The 18,657-nt window shown below is 45.2% G+C and overlaps 1 protein-coding gene across 1 annotated transcript in view; it reads right to left on the reverse strand.

Annotated features, from left to right (window-relative positions):
• LOC143804275 (calpain-8-like) overlaps nt 1-18,657 on the reverse strand; it is a 68,760-nt gene that overhangs the window by 28,735 nt on the left and 21,368 nt on the right. Inside the window, exons 2-7 of the mRNA XM_077282209.1 lie at nt 6,233-6,302; nt 4,819-4,937; nt 3,729-3,862; nt 3,292-3,457; nt 2,974-3,057; nt 2,782-2,867 (exon numbers count right to left, since the gene is read on the reverse strand). Of these exons, the coding sequence (XP_077138324.1) occupies nt 2,782-2,867; nt 2,974-3,057; nt 3,292-3,457; nt 3,729-3,862; nt 4,819-4,937; nt 6,233-6,302 (659 nt within the window). The remainder of the gene's footprint in view (nt 1-2,781; nt 2,868-2,973; nt 3,058-3,291; nt 3,458-3,728; nt 3,863-4,818; nt 4,938-6,232; nt 6,303-18,657) is intronic.

The following is an 18,657-nucleotide window of genomic DNA, read 5'->3' on the forward strand; positions in this document are numbered from 1 at the left end:
AGGCTTTGGGGAGGATGCTGATCTACATGAGAATCTGCCCCCAGAGCTCATTTTAAATATACGGGAGAGTTACCAGTGTGATGTGTAATGGACGCTCTCTGCTCTCTCATCTCACTGCAGAGCTGTGTGTGGTTATAACTGACACATCTGCAGGTTCCTCTCAGCTTCAGCTTCCATCTCACTTCTAGACAGGGTTGCAATATTATTTTAATTATTGCAAAAAAGAAGACTGAGAGGAGACTTAATAGCTGTCTACAAATATCTCAAGGGCTGTCACATTGAAGAAGGATCATCTTTATTCTCATTTGTACAAGGAAAAATTAGAAGGAATGGGATGAAACTGAATGGGAGGAGACACAGATTAGATATTAGAAACAACTTTTTGACAGTGTCGGGTGATCAATGAGTGGAACAGGCGGCCCCGAGAGGTGGTGAGTTCTCCTTCCATGTAAGTCTTCAAAGAGAGGCTGGACAGACATCTCTGGGATGATTTAGTGACTCCTGCTTTGAGCAAGGGGTTGGACCAGATGACCCAGGAGGTCCCTTCCAACTTTACCATTCTATAATACAGCAGAGCTGAGAGAGAAGCAAAAATGTGTTTGCAAGAAGGCACATTTCAGTTCTCCTGTTCTGTGTTAGTTACTTGTCTCACACTGAAGTTGGAGCACCCCCACGTAAGGGCAATGGGGTACTCAGCACCGGGTCCTTCGGTTTGGGGGATGTCACGTTGGCCTGACCCAGTCCGTGGCCCTTTGAGGGGTGTCCAATAAAAGGAAGAGTTTTTATGGGATAATGTTCTTGACGCCACCTGTGGTATTCGGTCAGGGTGACCGACGCTGCTTTAAGGGGTCCTCTGGGGTGATGTTATGGCAGCTAGATGGTATACCTTCCCACAGGTGAAGTGTGCCCCCAGGGCTTCCCAGAGTGTAGGTGGAGGATGGTGTGAGGTGCAATGAAGAGCGAGGACACAAGGTTGCAGTCTCTTTACCTTTGCTGAAGGCTTCAGCATCCACAGTCCAGGGTACAGACCACAGGGTAGTCCAGCCAGTCCGAAGGCAAATCCAGAGTCCCGTTATCCAGGTGGAAATCAGTAGCCTTCCTCTAGCGCCTGTGTGTTGTAGTACCTCCCTGCTGAGCTTCTCGGTAAGGTCCTCACAACCGATGTTGGTGTTCTAGATGTTATTTCTCTTTCTCTCTGTCCCCCAGATGGCATTGATAGGACAAACCCATATGACTGATGGCCTGAGGCTTTTTACAGGGACTCTACGACACCCCAGCCCCCACAAGTTGCCACCGTGCCTGGGTTTATGGTGGTGCAGCCAACGTGGAATTGACTGTCCTACCGGTCTCTGAAGCAAGGCATGGAGACGATTGCTCCCTCGGTGTTCCGGCTACCGGATTCTGCGCCTCAGAAGGAGGCAGCCTTTTGCAGGGCAGAACTCCTTCTAGATTCCTCTCCTTGTGCTATGACTTCGTTTCTCACCCTCTACAATACAATTCTCTTTCGTGTCCTTCCTTAGGATGCTGCCGCATGAGGGGCAGGCGCAGCTCCGTGGCCCTCTGTCTAGGCCTCTGACAGGATCCCACCCCTGTCAGGGACCTCTCTGTCTGCAGCTATGATGTTCCTCCTTCCCCTCTGTCTGCCTTACAGGAACTGACTAACTTCCTATCCAAACCACCAGTTTTACCTATATGTGAGGAGTGCCCTAATAGATAGGAGCATAGCTCCCCCTGGTGGCCTGGAGTGTGAAGTGTGGAGTATGGTTTGTGATATCTAGTAGGGAGATCTCTTTTATTGCCTTCAGATGTAATATCACTCCCCCTTGTGGAAGAATGACATTACTGCAACGACCAGGACTCTGGGGCGCTGCACTATCACTGCCTTTTATTTAAAATAGGCTCTGGGGGTGGAGTTATCTTCCAGGCTACATCCTCCCCATAGCCTGAAAAAGGTCATATATATATACACAAGAGAAACATGCATTTCTCAGGAATACGACTGAAATAGGATAATAATAAGGAATAAGATTGCAGATATCAAAATATTATTTTATTCAACTTCATATGACTTGAATGCTCATATTGACGGCTTAGGAGGGTTGATCCTACTGAGAGATTCCATTTAACTTGCTGGGAGTTATGGATTTTTGGTGTCAGAAAAACTGGAAACTAAATAAGAGTGTCCAACTGGCAGCAAAAACAATATTAAAAAAAATGGTAAAAATAACCATAGAATTAGAATTTATGATATATATATATATTTATTTTTTTTGCTGAGTACAGCACGGTTTAAAATACCATATAACTGGTTAGGAGTCTGGCATTAGTAAAATTCAAGACCAAATCACTGACTGTGATACTGAGCTCTGTACCATTCACTATCTGTGATGTAAACAATGCTGCATTGACTAAACCTCCCTATAGACAGGCAGCCAATATTCATAAGAACGCTCGTTCATGATCGTTGGCTCAAGTGAACATGTCAATGATCAGCTGACGACTGCCCAAAATGTTAAATTGACAATTGTTTGGATTGTTTATGCAGGCTTGAAAATCATTGATGTGAAAATGACAGCTCCGTAAGCTGAAAATATGCAGTGCAGATAGAACACATTACCCCAAGTGGTCAATTTTAGGGCCTGGACCCCCAATGACACATGCAATTGATCATTAAACCAATTAACAGGAGTGAATGAGTGAATCAGTTTACTGTATCTATTGCCAGCTGTAATAACAATATTTATATGGGGTGAATAATATTTTAAGAAATCTAGACCATACTTATCACTCCAGTTTCCTTTCCATTCGTTAGAACCCCAAGGATTCCTCATTCTTATAATCTGTACTGTGTTTTCACCATAAACGACCTTCAAAGTACAATGCACCATGTATTAGTGAACGTTCAGATCTCCGATTATTATCATTACCAAGATCAGGAGGATTCAAGACAAGTATATGTTGGAGTTTCCTCACCTCTTCTGCTCTCGATATAGTGTATGTATGACCTTTTTCGATGGATGAACTAAAAATACCTTTATTAGCAGTCCCCTTCGGAGGCTGAAAAGAAAAGTTGATGTGATTAAGTGAACTTTCTTTGATGATCATCTACATCTGAACAATTTACGGATTGAATGAGATTAGGTTTTCTAAAACAACATTACTTTGGTCCAGAGGCTGTGTCTGATTTTGCAGTTCATCTCTACTCGCTTGGGTTGAGCTGTATACCAGTATCAGTGAGATATCGCATTGATTTTATTAAACACTGATGCTAATTAATACTCGATAACTTACTGAGTCACAGGCAACTAAGCAGCGGTACCCTAGTGAGCTTTGGATCTTCTGGAATAAATTTTCCGGATTCTCTTCTATATGAATTACTTCACCAACCCCACCAGTGAAATCCAGCATTGAGTCCAAAATGTAACCTGATCTAAGACCTTCATATGATCCATTAATCCTGTGGAAAAAGACATTTTTAATTATTTCAAGCATCTTTTTAACTGTAAGTGAGAAATAAATTTGAAAAAGAACTCAAGAAGAGGTCTTTGGGGTTTCTTGGGGCCACCAGGGGAGATGATTCTGAGGTGACACCATCCATCTATACAGAACAAGTGCATGTCCATTTTTAGTTGTGCTTAATTAGAGTTGCAGTGGCTGCTAGACGAGAGCCTACTGGCATGTCTGGCACCTCTTGTAGTAAATGTAGTATTGGTTTTCATTTCACTTACTTAGCATAGGCTTTTTCCAGGAGGGCACTCCAGAACTCATTGGAAGTTTTGGACGTTGCAAAAAATAAGTTGTTATTCTTGGTAGGCAGCAGGTCATCAACAACTACTTCCACCCAATCTCCGTACTGCCAAAACTGCAAGAAAGCCGAACTTTACATTAATATACTGTATATTGTGAGACAGTGAGGGGAATTATATGCGAGGGACGGTATGTATCCCCCCAGGATGCACATAGTAGCGTATTGAGGCTGCTGGAGGGCATTGCTGTCACAGACATAGCTGTAGTTGCAGTGCAAAATAAAAGTAAGTGTGGACTTGGTGAAGCTATTTGGCCAAGGCAGATTTAAGAAAACCTGGCATGGGCTTTTATTTTTGGAGTGAAATACAGAATGGTAGTGGGGCAGTTCACTCCCTCCAGCTGGGTCTTACAAGTAGCCCATGGCCACAGATCCCATTTAAAACCCTGCAGCAAAGGATTGTTGGTTTGCAAGCTGCAGAGCAGGTGGCTCTGCAACACCCAGCTTGTGTGTGAAGTCAACACAAAGCCAAGGGAAGTGCATGACTGGCGTGCCCCCGCCGCATGACACGGTGACTTGGCAACCAGTCTCGGATACAGACTGTTTTGACGTCCCGGCCGCGATCTGGAGGATACTGTTGGCTTTTCATTTGTGAGTTTTTTGGACAATAGACATTTGCGTTGAACTTTACTGGGTCACTGCCTCATTACCACATGGTGTGAACACCGCCGCACTACAATATACACTGAATGTGTTCTGTTAGTGCTGAATGTTGGGTTACATGGAGGTCTAATCTCTTGTCAGATAGATTTAAATACTCTAAAAATACAAATACAACTAAATTTGTTCTAATGAAAAAAAGGAATGGGTGCCCATTTTGAAACCAATTTATTATAAGAAGTCATAGGAAATGCATAGTCACATCCATGTCCTGATGCAAGAGGGGTTGCAAATGGCCCTCCGCCACTTAAAAAGACACTGGTATCATAAATGGTATGTGGTGGGTGGCGGCTCTGTTACCAATTCTGCATTGTGCCCCAAGAGCGTTAAGATTAATCACATGAATTATTTACCTTAAAATGGAAGATGCCGGCGTAATCCTTGTCAAACGATTGGTTTGGTGGAACTATATATGACAGGCAATCTTCATGAGTTGTGAGGCATGTGAGGGAGGCAAGGAACCAGCAATTACCTTTATGAAAAAATAGTCAAGGGTTATAGGGAATATCAAATGCATTTACTGTACTTTCCAAAAGTTTACTCTTGGAATCCGGTCTGACGCCTCTCACCCAGCGAGGCATGTGATGGAGGCAAGGAACCAGCAATTACCTTTATGAAAAAATAGTCAAGGGTTATAGGGAATATCTCATGCATTTACTGTACTTTCCAAAAGTTTACTCTTGGAATCTGGTCTGACGCCTCTCACCCAGCCAAACCACATCTCATACTTTGCACTTACGAGGAGCAGCACCCCGAAACACAATGTCTGCAAATTGAGATTCTGGTTTGGCTTTTCTCCTAAGTCATGTGACCAGGCTCGTTGATGTGTCGATATTTACTTTTAGGATTACTACTTCCAATAGGTGGCACTAGAGTTCTAGTCCTCTTCCTCTCCAAAGAGGTAATTTGCATATTCCATTCACATGGCACTGGCTCATGAAAATCATTTATTAGGTGACAGAAAAGGAATGATTCCACTGGTATATCTCTACCGATCTCAAGAATGATCATGTCCTGTCCACTGCTTGAATGAAGCGATGACCACACATGTGCATTACCATTTAATTCACACTCTGTTATTAGATTTACAGTGATAGACGGGCAACATTTTCTGTTTTATATACCGTACTTTTAAAAGAGTAATATTACTCTTGTGATCGATGCTGGTCCCAAGGGTGGAAATCCTTCGCTATTATACCTTTATCACTGTGCATATTTTTCAAGGTCCAACCCTATTGTAGGTCTCTAGAGAAATAAAAACTGCCTCATCTGTGTAAATGTGGGTAGTTAGGAGATAGTGAATGACCTTCACTGGTGGTGTGTATCTGATCAAGGAGTCAGAATTAGAGTCCGATCTCTGTGGTTGTCCTGAAGAAGAAGTTGCCGTACTATAAAACCTGTAGAACCGCACTACTAAAACTTTTGCCTGATTCTGACTCCTTGATTGGATACACACCAGCAGCGCAGATCACCCGCTGTCTCCTAACTACCCACATTACCACCTTGGATATGCCAACCTGTGGAACTGAAGCAGCTAGAACCCTCTTTGATACCGTTTAGTGTTGTGTCTCGCACAACCCCTCCAGGTGAGTGGAACCGCCTCTTATCATTACCGTAATCTGGATAACACCTTATTCTGCTTTTATTGTTCCCTGAGCCAATTCTTCATTTGTGTGAATAACTTAATGTTTTGCCATCTATGTATTTTTTGTATCTTAAATACATCTTCAGTTTTCCATATTTCAAAGAATTTTTAGTTACACTCACCTATACGCCCTTGATTGATATCTTCATTTTCCAACCCTCCTACAATAAACTTGGGATTGCTATTTATATCCTGCAACATTGAACATGTTTTGTTATTTTTTTCTGCAATTTTTTTCTTAATTAACCAAGTTATTATTACCATAGCATTGTCAAAATATATTTTAGAATTATAACACAACCCAAAAAAGTGGTTACATATATTCAACTCAAATTCTAATGCCTTTGCAGCATGAGTTATAGAAAAAATGTTTATTTAAAACGAACACATCAAACAATTTTGTTACACAGCGTTAGGATTCTCTCACATCTGCGTATATAAAATCACTCAGATTCTCATCCAGAAAAGTTGTCGAGTGTCATGCGTATGTTATTCCGAATGTCATGCAAATACTGTGCATGTATGCCATTTTTTTTCCTTACCTAGCTGTATGACATCCAAATGACATGCACGTGCTATCCGTATGCAATAGTTTTTTAATTAGGATGAGCGGATCCGTGGAAATTCGGATTCGTCAGGTTCGGCCAAACTGTAGTTCAAAGTTCAGTTCGGGATCTGAACATGACCCGAACTTGAACCCAAACTCAATAGAAGTCAATGGGGACTGTCACGGATCCCTACCCCATGGTGTGACTTATTCGTCATGTGCCCGCTCTCACACGTGACTTGGGGTTGTGCCTACAAGGGTTAATCTATCTCCCCACTCTCAGTCCAGCATTCAACCTCTGTCCTATGCTGTAACAGGAGCATAAATCACACACCGACCCAGGCCACACACCCGCTCATGCACGCTCTTCTCCAGCTGTTTCTGCCTATCAGGAGCTTAAACGTCGATTTACTTCTGCCTCGGTGTTGCGTCAACCAGATGTTTCTCTTCCGTTTCAGGTTGAGATTGACGCTTCTGAGATTGGGACATGGGCCGTTTTGTCTCAGAGGGATCCTGCTGGTTCCCTGATGAAACCGTGTGCCTTCTTTTCCCGTAAATTTTTGCCTGCTGAACGCAATTATGATGTCGGCAATTGGGAGTTTTTGGCTATGAAGTGGGCGTTTGAGGAGTGGCGACATTGGCTTGAGGGAGCTAAACACCGTATTGTGGTCTTGACCGATCATAAGAATTTGATTTACCTCGAGTCTCCCAAGCGGCTGAATCCTAGACAGGCTCGATGGTCTTTGTTTTTTTTCCCGTTTTGATTTTGTGGTCTCGTATCTTCCAGGTTCTAAGAATATTAAGGCTGATGCCCTTTCTAGGAGTTTTTTGCCTGATTCTCCTGAGGTCCTTGAACCGGTCGGCATTCTGAAAGAAGGGGTGGTTCTTTCTGCCATTTCCCCTGATTTACGACGGGTTCTTCAGGAATTTCAGGCTGACAGACCTGACCGCTGTCCAGTGGGGAAACTGTTTGTTCCTGACAGATGGACTAGCAGAGTGATTTCTGAGGTTCACTGTTCTGTGTTGGCTGGTCATCCTGGTATCTTTGGTACCAGAGACTTGGTTGGTAGGTCCTTTTGGTGGCCTTCTTTATCACGTGATGTGCGTTCTTTTGTGCAGTCCTGTGGGACTTGTGCGTGGGCCAAGCCTTGTTGTTCTCGTGCTAGTGGGTTGCTTTTGCCATTGCCGGTCCCTGAGAGGCCCTGGACGCATATTTCTATGGATTTTATTTCTGATCTTCCGGTTTCCCAGAGGATGTCTGTTATCTGGGTTGTTTGTGACCGGTTCTCTAAGATGGTTCATTTGGTGCCTTTGCCTAAGTTGCCTTCCTCTTCAGATTTGGTTTTGTTGTTTTTTCAGCATGTGGTTCGTTTGCATGGTATTCCGGAGAATATTGTGTCCGACAGACGTTCCCAGTTTGCTTCTAGGTTTTGGCGGGCCTTTTGTGCTAGGCTTGGCATTGATTTATCTTTTTCCTCTGCATTTCATCCTCAGACAAATGGCCAAACCGAGCGAACTAATCAGACCTTGGAGACTTAGGGTACCGTCACACAGTGGCATTTTCATCGCTACGACGGCACGATTTGTGACGTTCCAGCGATGCATTTACGATATCATTGTGTCTGACACGCTACTGCGATCCGGATCCCCGCTGAGAATCGTACGTCGTAGCAGATCGTTTGAAACTTTCTTTCGTCGTCTAGTGTCCCGCTGTGGCGGCATGATTGCATCGTGTGACACAGGTTGTATACGATGTGCGCACAGTAACCAACGGCTTCTACATCGCAAATACGTCATGAAATTATCGCTCCAGCGCTGTGTATTGCACCGTGTGACCGCAGTCTACGACACTGGAGCGATAATTATACGACGCTGCTACGTCACAAATCGTGCCGTCGTAGCGATGAAAATGCCACTGTGTGACGGTACCCTTATTTGAGATGCTTTGTGTCTGCTGATCAGGATGATTGGGTGGCCTTTTTGCCATTGGCCGAGTTTGCCCTTAATAATCGGGCTAGTCCAGCTACTTTGGTTTCGCCTTTTTTTTGTAATTTTGGTTTTCATCCTCGTTTTTCTTCTGGGCAGGTTGAGCCTTCTGACTGTCCTGGTGTGGATTCTGTGGTTGACAGGTTGCAGCAGATTTGGGCTCATGTGGTGGACAATTTGGTGTTGTCTCAGGAGGAGGCTCAACGTTTTGCTAACCGTCGTCGGTGTGTTGGTGCCCGGCTTCGGGTTGGGGATCTGGTCTTGTTGTCTTCCCGTCATGTTCCTATGAAGGTTTCTTCTCCTAAGTTTAAGCCTCGGTTTATTGGTCCTTATAAAATTTCTGGGATTATTAATCCGGTGTCTTTTCGATTGGCGCTTCCGGCCTCTTTTGCTATCCATAATGTCTTCCATAGATCTTTATTGCGGAAATATGTGGTACCCGTTGTTCCCTCTGTTGATCCTCCGTCCCCTGTGTTGGTTGATGGGGAGTTGGAGTATGTGGTTGAGAAGATTTTGGATTCTCGTTTTTCGAGGCGGAGGCTTCAATATCTTGTCAAATGGAAGGGTTATGGCCAGGAGGATAATTCTTGGGTTTTTGCCTCTGATGTCCATGCTGCTGATTTGGTTCATGCTTTTCATCTGGCTCGTCCTGATCGTCCTGGGGGCTCTGGTAAGGGTTCGGTGACCCCTCCTCAAGGAAGGGGGTACTGTTGTGAATTCTGCTTTTGGGCTCCCTCCGGTGGTTGTAGGTGGTAATGCAGTTGTCCCTGAGTTGCAGTCCTGGTCAGGTGTATCTGCTGATTGCAGTTCTGACTGGGGTATTTAGGCATGCAGGATTCATTACTCCTTGCCAGTTGTCCATGGTTTTTGGAAGGTGATGGTCCTTGTTTGGTTTCTCCTGCCTTGCTACCAAATCAGCAAAGATAAGTGTCTGGTTTTATTTCTGTGGCACACATGCGGTGTGCTCAATAATTCAGTGCTATTCATTTTTGTCCAGCTTAGATTGTGTCTGTATTTTCTCAGTCTTGTTGGATTCTCAGGAGATGCAGATATACATTCCATGTCTTTAGTTAGATTGTGGAACTTTTTGTATTATCTGCTGTGGATATTTTTGGAAGGGTTTTAATACTGACCGCTTAGTATTCTGTCCTATCTTTCCCTATTTAGCTAGAGTGGCCTCTTTTGCTAAATTCTGTTTTCAGTCTGTGTGTGTCTTTCCTCTCCTATTCACAGTCAATATTCGTGGGGGGCAAGGTAGTATTCCTATTTCCATCTATAGAGGTATTTAGTTCTCTGGCTGTGTCGAGGTGTCTAGGGTTTGTTAGGCACACCCCATGGCTACTTCTAGTTGCGGTGTTAGTCCAGGGATCAGTACAGTTTCCACCTACTCCAGAGAAAGTTTCATGCGGCTCCAAAGTCACCGGATCATAACAGCTTACCTCCCCTCCAGCTGAATCCCGATGGCTTCCGTACCTCAGGCATCCTGTTAGCCACGTAGCAGTCCGCAATCCTTGCAGCCTGATCCGCAGTTTGTGGCTCCCGATCACACACAAATTGTCATAATCTGTGGGGCACATGTGAAGAAACTGATCCTTGATCATAAGATCCGTTAAGTCCTCAAAACTGTTAACCGAAAGTCCCCTAATCCATTGGTGGAACGTGGTCCTCAAGGTTCTCACAACATCTGCATAACTGTCAGTTGATCCACGTTGTAGGTTCCGGAACTTTCTACGATACACTTCTGGTGTCAGGTTGTATTTCCTGATCAGGGCCTCTTTTATGGTCTCATAGTTCGCATCTACAGTAGCTCTGGTGGGAGGCCAGCAAAACCTTCCAGGGCTTTGCCTCTCAACCCTGGGGTTAGATACTGTGCCCACTGCTCACGGGGTAGATGGTACTGCCTGCAAGTTTGTTCAAATCCCCGCAGGAAAGTATCTAAGTCTGTATCCTTCTCCATCACAGGGAAGTTTTCTAGACATGGTCTCCTTGGATTTATGTCCTGGGAGGGGGTTATCTGAGGACTGATACCCCGCTCTATTTGAGCCATCTGAAGCTGGAACGCTCTGTCCTCCCGGCGTTCTGCAGCCTCTCTCTCAGCCTGTCGGTCCCGGCGTTCTGCAGCCTCTCTCTCAGCCCGGTCCCGGCGTTCTGCAGCAGCAGCCTGGTGTTCTGCAGCCTCTCTCTCAGCCTGTCGGTGCTGTAGGATAAGCTGCATGCACAGATTGGGATCACTTGTTCCCAGCCGTTGTAAGTCCATTTGCAAAGTACAGTCCATAGGCTCCTTAGCACTGTCATTGCTGACATTTCCATCAGGCATCTCCGGTGCAAGAGCTGGCATTGCTGGGTCTCTCTGAGGTGGGCTCTCTCCTTGCCCCGATGTTCCAGCACTTTGCTCTATGTCCTGCTCGACCAAGGCGCGTATCAGCAGCTCCTTGGATCTGTCGGCTGTCTCTATTCCTCTCTGCTCACAGAGGTCGGTCAGAGCCTCTTTGCTCTGCTTCTTGTACTGGGCTGCCATATCGATGAACAGCCTTTGCCAAATAAAAGATAGAAAAGAAAAACCGGGAGGGGAAACTGTTTGCAAGTATGTCAAAGTAAGCACTGAGTTGAACCTTGAAGAACTGGTGCACTCCTCGCAAGGATACCGATTCTTTAGTACAGGGAATAATTGCTTAAACCATGCACTAATGCTCTAATAGAAATAATTCTATCCCACCGCTCGCCACCAATTGTCACGGGTCCCTACTCCATGGTGTCACTTATTCGTCACGTGATTTTGGTTTGTGCCTGCAAGGGTTAATCTATCTCCCCACTCTCAGTCCAGCATTCAACCTCTGTCCTATGCTGTAACAGGAGCATAAATCACACACTGACCCAGGCCACACACCCGCTCATGCACGCTGCCACCACTCATCGAATACACGGGCGATGAGTCCCAGAAATAATAATAATACTAATAAAAATATGTCTATCACTCATAAGGCTATGGATTCTTTTAGAACATTCAAGGTTCAGCTTGTTAAAGTTTTATACTTTAATAACAAAATGTTCAATGCTTACAATAATAAATGCTTATCAAAATAAACAGGAGACACTTACAGAAATCATCTAACTGGTAGTTTGCTTTCTGCTCCCTGGGGGTGTGAATGGATTTGGTGGAACACATCAGCTTCTCAGGCTGCCCTCACATATGAACACAATTCTCTGTCTGCAGCCTAAATTTATAACTTTGGTCTGGAGGTCAGGTTTCTAGACCGGCCCCTCAAGTCAATATCATAACTGCTGCCTGTTTGATTGGGCCACGGCCGCGCCCCCAATGAATACATTATTTTCTCTTGAGATACGTGTGAAAAGGTTCTCAGGAATAGATCACCTCAGGTTGCATTAAGCATCTCCCCTCCAAGACCTAAGAGGTGCCAATTTTACTTTTCTTCTTGGCTCTAGCTAGACCTCCTGGTGAGATAGGGAGACACAATGTCTACTAATCCCAATGAAGAACTTGTTAACACCTAGGTGCGACTTGCCTTCAGGACAGATGTTACATTATCACTAGACACACATATAACCCTAGACATATGTCACTACACACATATAGATATATATACACATATTTCACCACAGGGACCCGGACTTTGGTGCTTTAAAATGGTTGTAAAATAGTCATAGTAAGGGTTGGGGCTGCAGAAAGAAGCTAAATGGGGGTAAAAGTGGGACAATTGCTCCGCAAACAAATGTGGATAGCAAACTGACTTAAAATATAGTATTAAAAAAAAGAAAGAATAATCTTAACTCAGAAGGTGGAGGTCCAAGTGGAGGTGGAAATGGAAGTGGACGTGGTGATGGTGAAAAAGAATGATCTTAACCCAGAAGGTGGAGGTCCAAGTGGAGGTGGAGATGGAAGTGGACGTGGTGACGGTGTATGTGGAAGAGACGAGACGAGTAATCCAGCACTCTTTTTGTATTTCTATGTTTTGTTTTGTTTTTCTTTTCATGTGTTTTTTTCTTTTTGTTTTAGAGAACTGAATTTAAAAAGCATAGAATTAACAAAACAAAAAAATAGCAATCTAGATCCAGGAGGCGGAGGTCCAAGTAGAGGAGAGGGTGGAGTAGATGTAGGTGGACATGGCAGTATAAGTGGAACAAGCAGAGGAGGAAGCCAACACTTTTTTATTTTTTTTATTGGAGGAGGCCCCAAAATCAAATGGATGTCAATAAGAGTTGAGGAACGGCTGTGGGATCCATGCCTGATTTATTTTAATAAATGTTAGCTTCTTCACGTTGGCTTTGGACAGGCAGATGTGCCTGTCTGGGATCACACCCCCCATGTCGTGCTAGCCCACATTCCGACAAACCCATTGATATCCATTGGAAAGTTTTGACCGGTATATGCATCGATACGCAGCAAGCTGCAATTTTTTTCCTCAGCCTAATTCCAGATGAGGAAAAACTAGCAGATGAACGCTAGAAATCAGTGAATTTGTTCGGAAAACTTTCCCCAATCTGAAATTCGTCACGAATGTAGACCATTCGGTTTTGTGATCGGTTTCAAAAGCAGTTTTACTCAAAGTAAAAAAAACTCGATAACAGTTTGGTAAATCATTGCGTTTCCTCTAATGTTTTTGTTATTACTTTGGCTAGGATAGTGGTGCTGTATGATGAGCGGGGGGATACAGGGGGAGTGTTTGGTGAGGGGAAGGGATGTGTCTAGGTCAGAGAAGCTGTGGAGTGTAATTTTTTTTTCTTTAGTAATTTAATGTGTGTACATTCCGGCAGCCAATCAGGGAACAGAAACCATCCAGAACATCATCATCATACAAGGTTTTCTGTGATTGGCTTCCGAAGTGACATGTCCCTGGCCATATAAAAAGTGGATATCTTGCTTTGCTGGTGCCATTCTCTTAGTGTCACAGTGCAGAGAAGCCACACTTGATAGTGCTGCAAGTGAACTTGTCAGTCAGCTAGATAAGATCCTGCTTTGTGTGAAATCGATCTTCCAGCATCTAACTAGATTGGTCAAAAACTGTGTTGCAGTCTCAGGAGGCCCAATTTGCTAATCCAAATCATTTATGATAAAACTGTGTTTCAGTGAGAATTCAGAAGGCCAGATTTCCACTTAGAAATCATTAAGCCTAATTTTGGCGTGCAGCCAGAAGGCCCAGGTTGCTATTCCAAATTGTTTGGGATAAAACTGTTTCAGAGACAAATCAGAAGGCCAGATTTCTGCTTAAAAATCGTTAGGCCAAATTTTGGGGTGCAGCCAGGAAGCCCAAATTACTAATCAAAATCATTTGTGATAAAACTGGGTTTCAGTGAGAAATCAGAAAGCCAGATTTCCACTAACTAATCATTAAGCCTAATATTGGGGTGCAGACAGGAGGCCAAATTAGCTAACCAAAATCGTTTGGGATTATATTGTATTTCAGTGAGAAATCAGAAGGCCAGATTTCAACTAAAAAATTGTTAGGCCTAATATTGGAGAGCAGCCAGGAGGCCCAATTTGATAATCCAAATTGTTGGTGATAACACAGTGTTTCAGTGAGAAATCAGAAGGCCAGATTTCCACTTAAAAAACACTTGGCCTATTAATGTGGTGCAGCCAGGAGGCCCAATTTGCTAATCCAAATAGTTTGGGATAAAACTGTGTTGCAGTGAAAAATCAGAAGGCCAGATTTCCACTTAAAATTCATTAGATATAACAGTGTTGTTCAGGCACACTAAGAAAATAAATAGTGATTGATCATTTAGTAAAAGTTACTGACAGGTGTGGGCCTCAGGTTGTGAAACAGAAGGTTACAAGAGGGGAAGGGTACATACAACATGAGCAGGAAAAAGCGAGGTTGTGTTGGAAGAGGGAATAGGCTTGGTGTTCGAAGTTTACTTGGGATAGGTGTTAATGTTAATGAAAGCTCAATTGAACAAACACCGTCTTGCCCTATTCAAAGACCACTGACAAAATCTGTTACTGGAAGGGCTACTCCACTCCCTTTCTTTGGCAGTCGCAGAAACGATACACCTTGTAGATGAGGGCCAGAAAGAGCATGTGCTCCAGTGGATGGCAACCGCTGCATTAAGTGGCCTATCCTCCTCTTCCTCCAGATTAACATCACACATAGTACAATCCTAAGGGGAGGCACCCCAATCACCCTTGTTTCCCCCCATGTCACAAATTTCCAAATGCCCAGATGGGCCATTCTACAGAGCTGTTAACACATTCTATTCTATGGGCATTAGAGGTCTTCTACAAAATTCACAGAATCCAGAGGAGGAAAGCATCTGCACTGATGCCCAAATGTTTTTCATGTTGGATCTGGGGCTGGATGAAGTAGTGATAGAGCAGGATCCAGAATACCTCATTACTTCACATTAACCACTGGGGGTGGAGATGATCTTGATGAGACTCAGATACCAGAGGCGCATGCTGACTGTACTGTGGTGTCAGGGCATGAAGAGGAGGAGGGTGACTTTCAGGGCGAGGAGTGCGAAAACAGAGAGGATGACGATGAGATTGTAGATCCCAATTGTGTGAAACCAGAGGAACTCAGCTGAGTATTTCAGCTGAGGAGGAGGAAGAAAAGGAGGTTAGGTTGCAGCTTCCCACACAGACACGAAGTGATGCAAGCACGACAAGCAATGTATCCTCAGCCCCAACTCTGGCTGTGGCCAGCACCAGTTGCGAGTGTGTAGTTTTTTTGAGACCGCAAAGGATGACCCAACTCGCCTTATCTAATTTGCAAAACAAAACTCAGTAGAGGCAAATATTGCAATAATTTGACAACTACATATGCAGCGCCCCAGAGTCCTGGTCATTGCAGTACTGTAGCTCCGCCGCTAAGGGGGGCTATGGTACGTCTGATGGCACTGAAGGAGTTTATCTGACCAGGTATCACAGACACCAATACATTTCACAGTCTGGCCTCCAGGGGGAGCTAAGGGTTCTATTTATTAGGCCACTCCTCACAATTTGGTAAAACTGGGGGTTAGGCAGGAAGTTAGAGAGAAAGCTGACTGGGTTGGAACCAGGCAACACCTTGTGGCAGAGGGTGTTGTAGGGGAAGATTCGGAGGGGTCCCTGTCAGGGGTGGGATCCTGACAGAGGCCTAGCAACCAGAGAGAACGTTACGGGACCGTGCCTATACGATATAGCGGCGGTACCCCAAGAAAGGATAAGAAGCGAAGTTTATTGTGCTGAGTGAGAAACGAGATCAACGCAACAAGGAGAATACCAGTAGGAGTCGTGCTGTAAGACGAGGCAACATCCTATTGAGGCGCATAACCGGTGGCCGGAATGCCGAGGAAGTATAGAGCTCCAGGCCAAACTTCAATCCTACGGCAGGACAGTCAGTTACAGGCGGGCTGTCTCACCCAGACCCAGGAAGACACAAGGGGGGTAACAACAGGAGTGGGGCGATGCTAGAGTTCCGGAAGAGCTCCGAGCCTCCCCGTCATACGGGTGCGTCCTAACCGTAAGATCAGGGGGACTTAGAGGGAGAACATCAGAATCGAGTTGTGAGGGAACACGAGAAACAGACACAACAGTTGTGGGTACTATCCCGTAAGCACAGCAGGGGAGGACCACAACACACAAGCGCAGGAAGGTAGGCACAGATTTCCACCTGCAAAGGGAACTCTGGAGGTGCCATCGGACCGACCGGACTTGCGCAGCCCGGTTAACCGTATTCCGGATTGAGGACTCAGAAGCCTTCAGTAAAGAGGTAAAGAGACTGCAACCTGGTGTCCTCGTTATTGACCGCGACCGGCACTACACCGCACCGTAACATCAGCACCATACCACCACCTTTCATTGTGCGCCCCTCAGCAGGGTCACGGACCGGGTCTAGCCACCGTGACAACCCCAGAACTGCGACAGAGAGGCCCGGTACCGGGTACCCCTCGGCCCTGCGGCAGTGGGGGCGCTGCGCATACATGAACTGGCACATGCACGATCAATATGACTTAGCCTGGGAATCTCACTAAAATACTGACTAGCAGGCCTTGCCAACTACCGGTCCTACCTTCAAGCACATCTGCTGCTTCTTTCTCCTCCATCACTGTACCAAGTCTTCTCACACATGTCTCCGGCTGCATAAACTTGACTTGTTTAACCCCCTACAGTTGGAGTGAGTGAGAGCCCATCAGCTGTCAATCCACCATAACATCTCCAACTGCTCCTCACTCACAGTCCAGCGGTGTATCCTGTTTTCCGTACTCCACACTCTCTCAGCACATCAGCTAGCCATTGGTCCCGCAGTTGTGGTCACGTAAAATAATGTTTCCTCCTACACATGGCAAAGCTAAGAACTTGAACTCCACCATCTCTAATCAGTTGGTCACAGTAATGCTGCATTTCCATCTGGTGGATACCGATGGTTTCTGAAAGTTGATGACCATCGCTGTCCCCCTGTACCAGTTGCCCAGTCACCATTACTTCTCTAAGAAAGCTGTGCCTGCACTACACCAGCATGTCACAGACAACATTTCCCATTCCCTGAAAAAATCTATGTCTGCCAGGATGCATTTCACCACTGACACCTGGACGAGCAAATATGGGTAGGGGCGTTACTTCTCGGTGACTGGTCACTGGGTGATTCTGGTGGCTGTGAGGGCAGATGATCAAGGGGCTGCTCCACAAGTCTTTGAATCCCCAAGGCTTGCAAGACAAACCTTTTTATCTAACAATTCCTCCAATGCTTCTGGCTACTCCACCTCCACATATGCCCTCAGCCTCTTTCTTAATCAGACACGTGTTCCAACAGTGCAGATAGAATCCCCCCCACCTCAGTACTCCGCAGCCATGGCTCACCGCAATCAGGCAGTATTCAAATTAATATGCCATGGAGATCGCAGTCACACAGCTCAAGAGTTGTGAACAGCTATCCAGACCGAGTTAGAGCAATGGCTGTCTCCACTGAACCTAGAGCTCGGGATAGCCGTGTGCCATACTGGTGTGAACCTGGTGGCGGTCCTACGCCAGGGCAACCTGGAAGCAGAGGATGATGCGGAAGGGATAATAATATCTCAAATTTGCAGACTGTTGTTGCGCAGGCAGGTGCCATGGGAGGGTGGCTTACAGGGATCGAAGGGGACTCATAGTACCAGACAAACTGTTAGTGAAGGTTTTGAGGAACAAATGGAGGAAGAGGTGATGGATGTGCAACAGTCAAGTGATGAAGAAGAGAATGATCTAATCTTTGTTGTCTGTGGTTGGCGGAAGGGGACGGAGGAAGCAACCTTGAGTGTTACCCTGCCACCAACCATGGACTTGGACCACATGGAATCGCCAACACATGAGCACCTTCTTACTGCACTATCTTCAGCATGATGCCTGTATTCTACGGGTATAAATAGTGATGACTACTGGGTTGCCACTCTGTTAGATCAACGGTACAAGAGTAACTTTAGCCAGATGCTTCCCCCCCGGAATGGGACGCGTGCATGCTGGAGTATCAAAACACTCTTCTAGACAATCTTAAGAGTGATTTTCCCCAAGACAGCAATGAGGCACACAGTGTGCCTCACAGTTCTGGAAGCAACAGCAGAACTGTAGGTGGTATAAGCAATTTCTGTGAGTCGTTTCCCACATTTTTTAGACCAGCAGGTGGACCAGCAGAACAGAGTGCAAGTCTGACACGTTGTGAACGACTGGATAGGATGGTGCAAGAGAATCTGGAGCTCAATATCAATGCTATCGGGGAGTTTGAACTGTTTTGCATTTTGGTCTTCAAAATTGGAAAAGTGGCCTGAGCTCGCCTGTCATTCCTTGGAGGTTTTTTTCATACCTGGCAGCCAACGTTCTCTCACAACGCGTCTTTATCGCTGCTTGTGGTACCCTGACTGATAAGCGCATCTAGCTGCTCTGTGAAATTCATGTATTTCCAATGGCTTTTGCATCCCAGTCATAGACTGGGCAGACTAGGAGATGGTTTAGGCTGCTTTCACACATCAGTTTTTTGCCGTCAGGCACAATCCGTCGAATGTTGAAAAAAACGAATCCGTCGCAGATTGTGAAAAACTGAT

Source organism: Ranitomeya variabilis, chromosome 2 (genome assembly GCF_051348905.1).
Source record: "Ranitomeya variabilis isolate aRanVar5 chromosome 2, aRanVar5.hap1, whole genome shotgun sequence".
NCBI lineage: Eukaryota > Metazoa > Chordata > Amphibia > Anura > Dendrobatidae > Ranitomeya > Ranitomeya variabilis.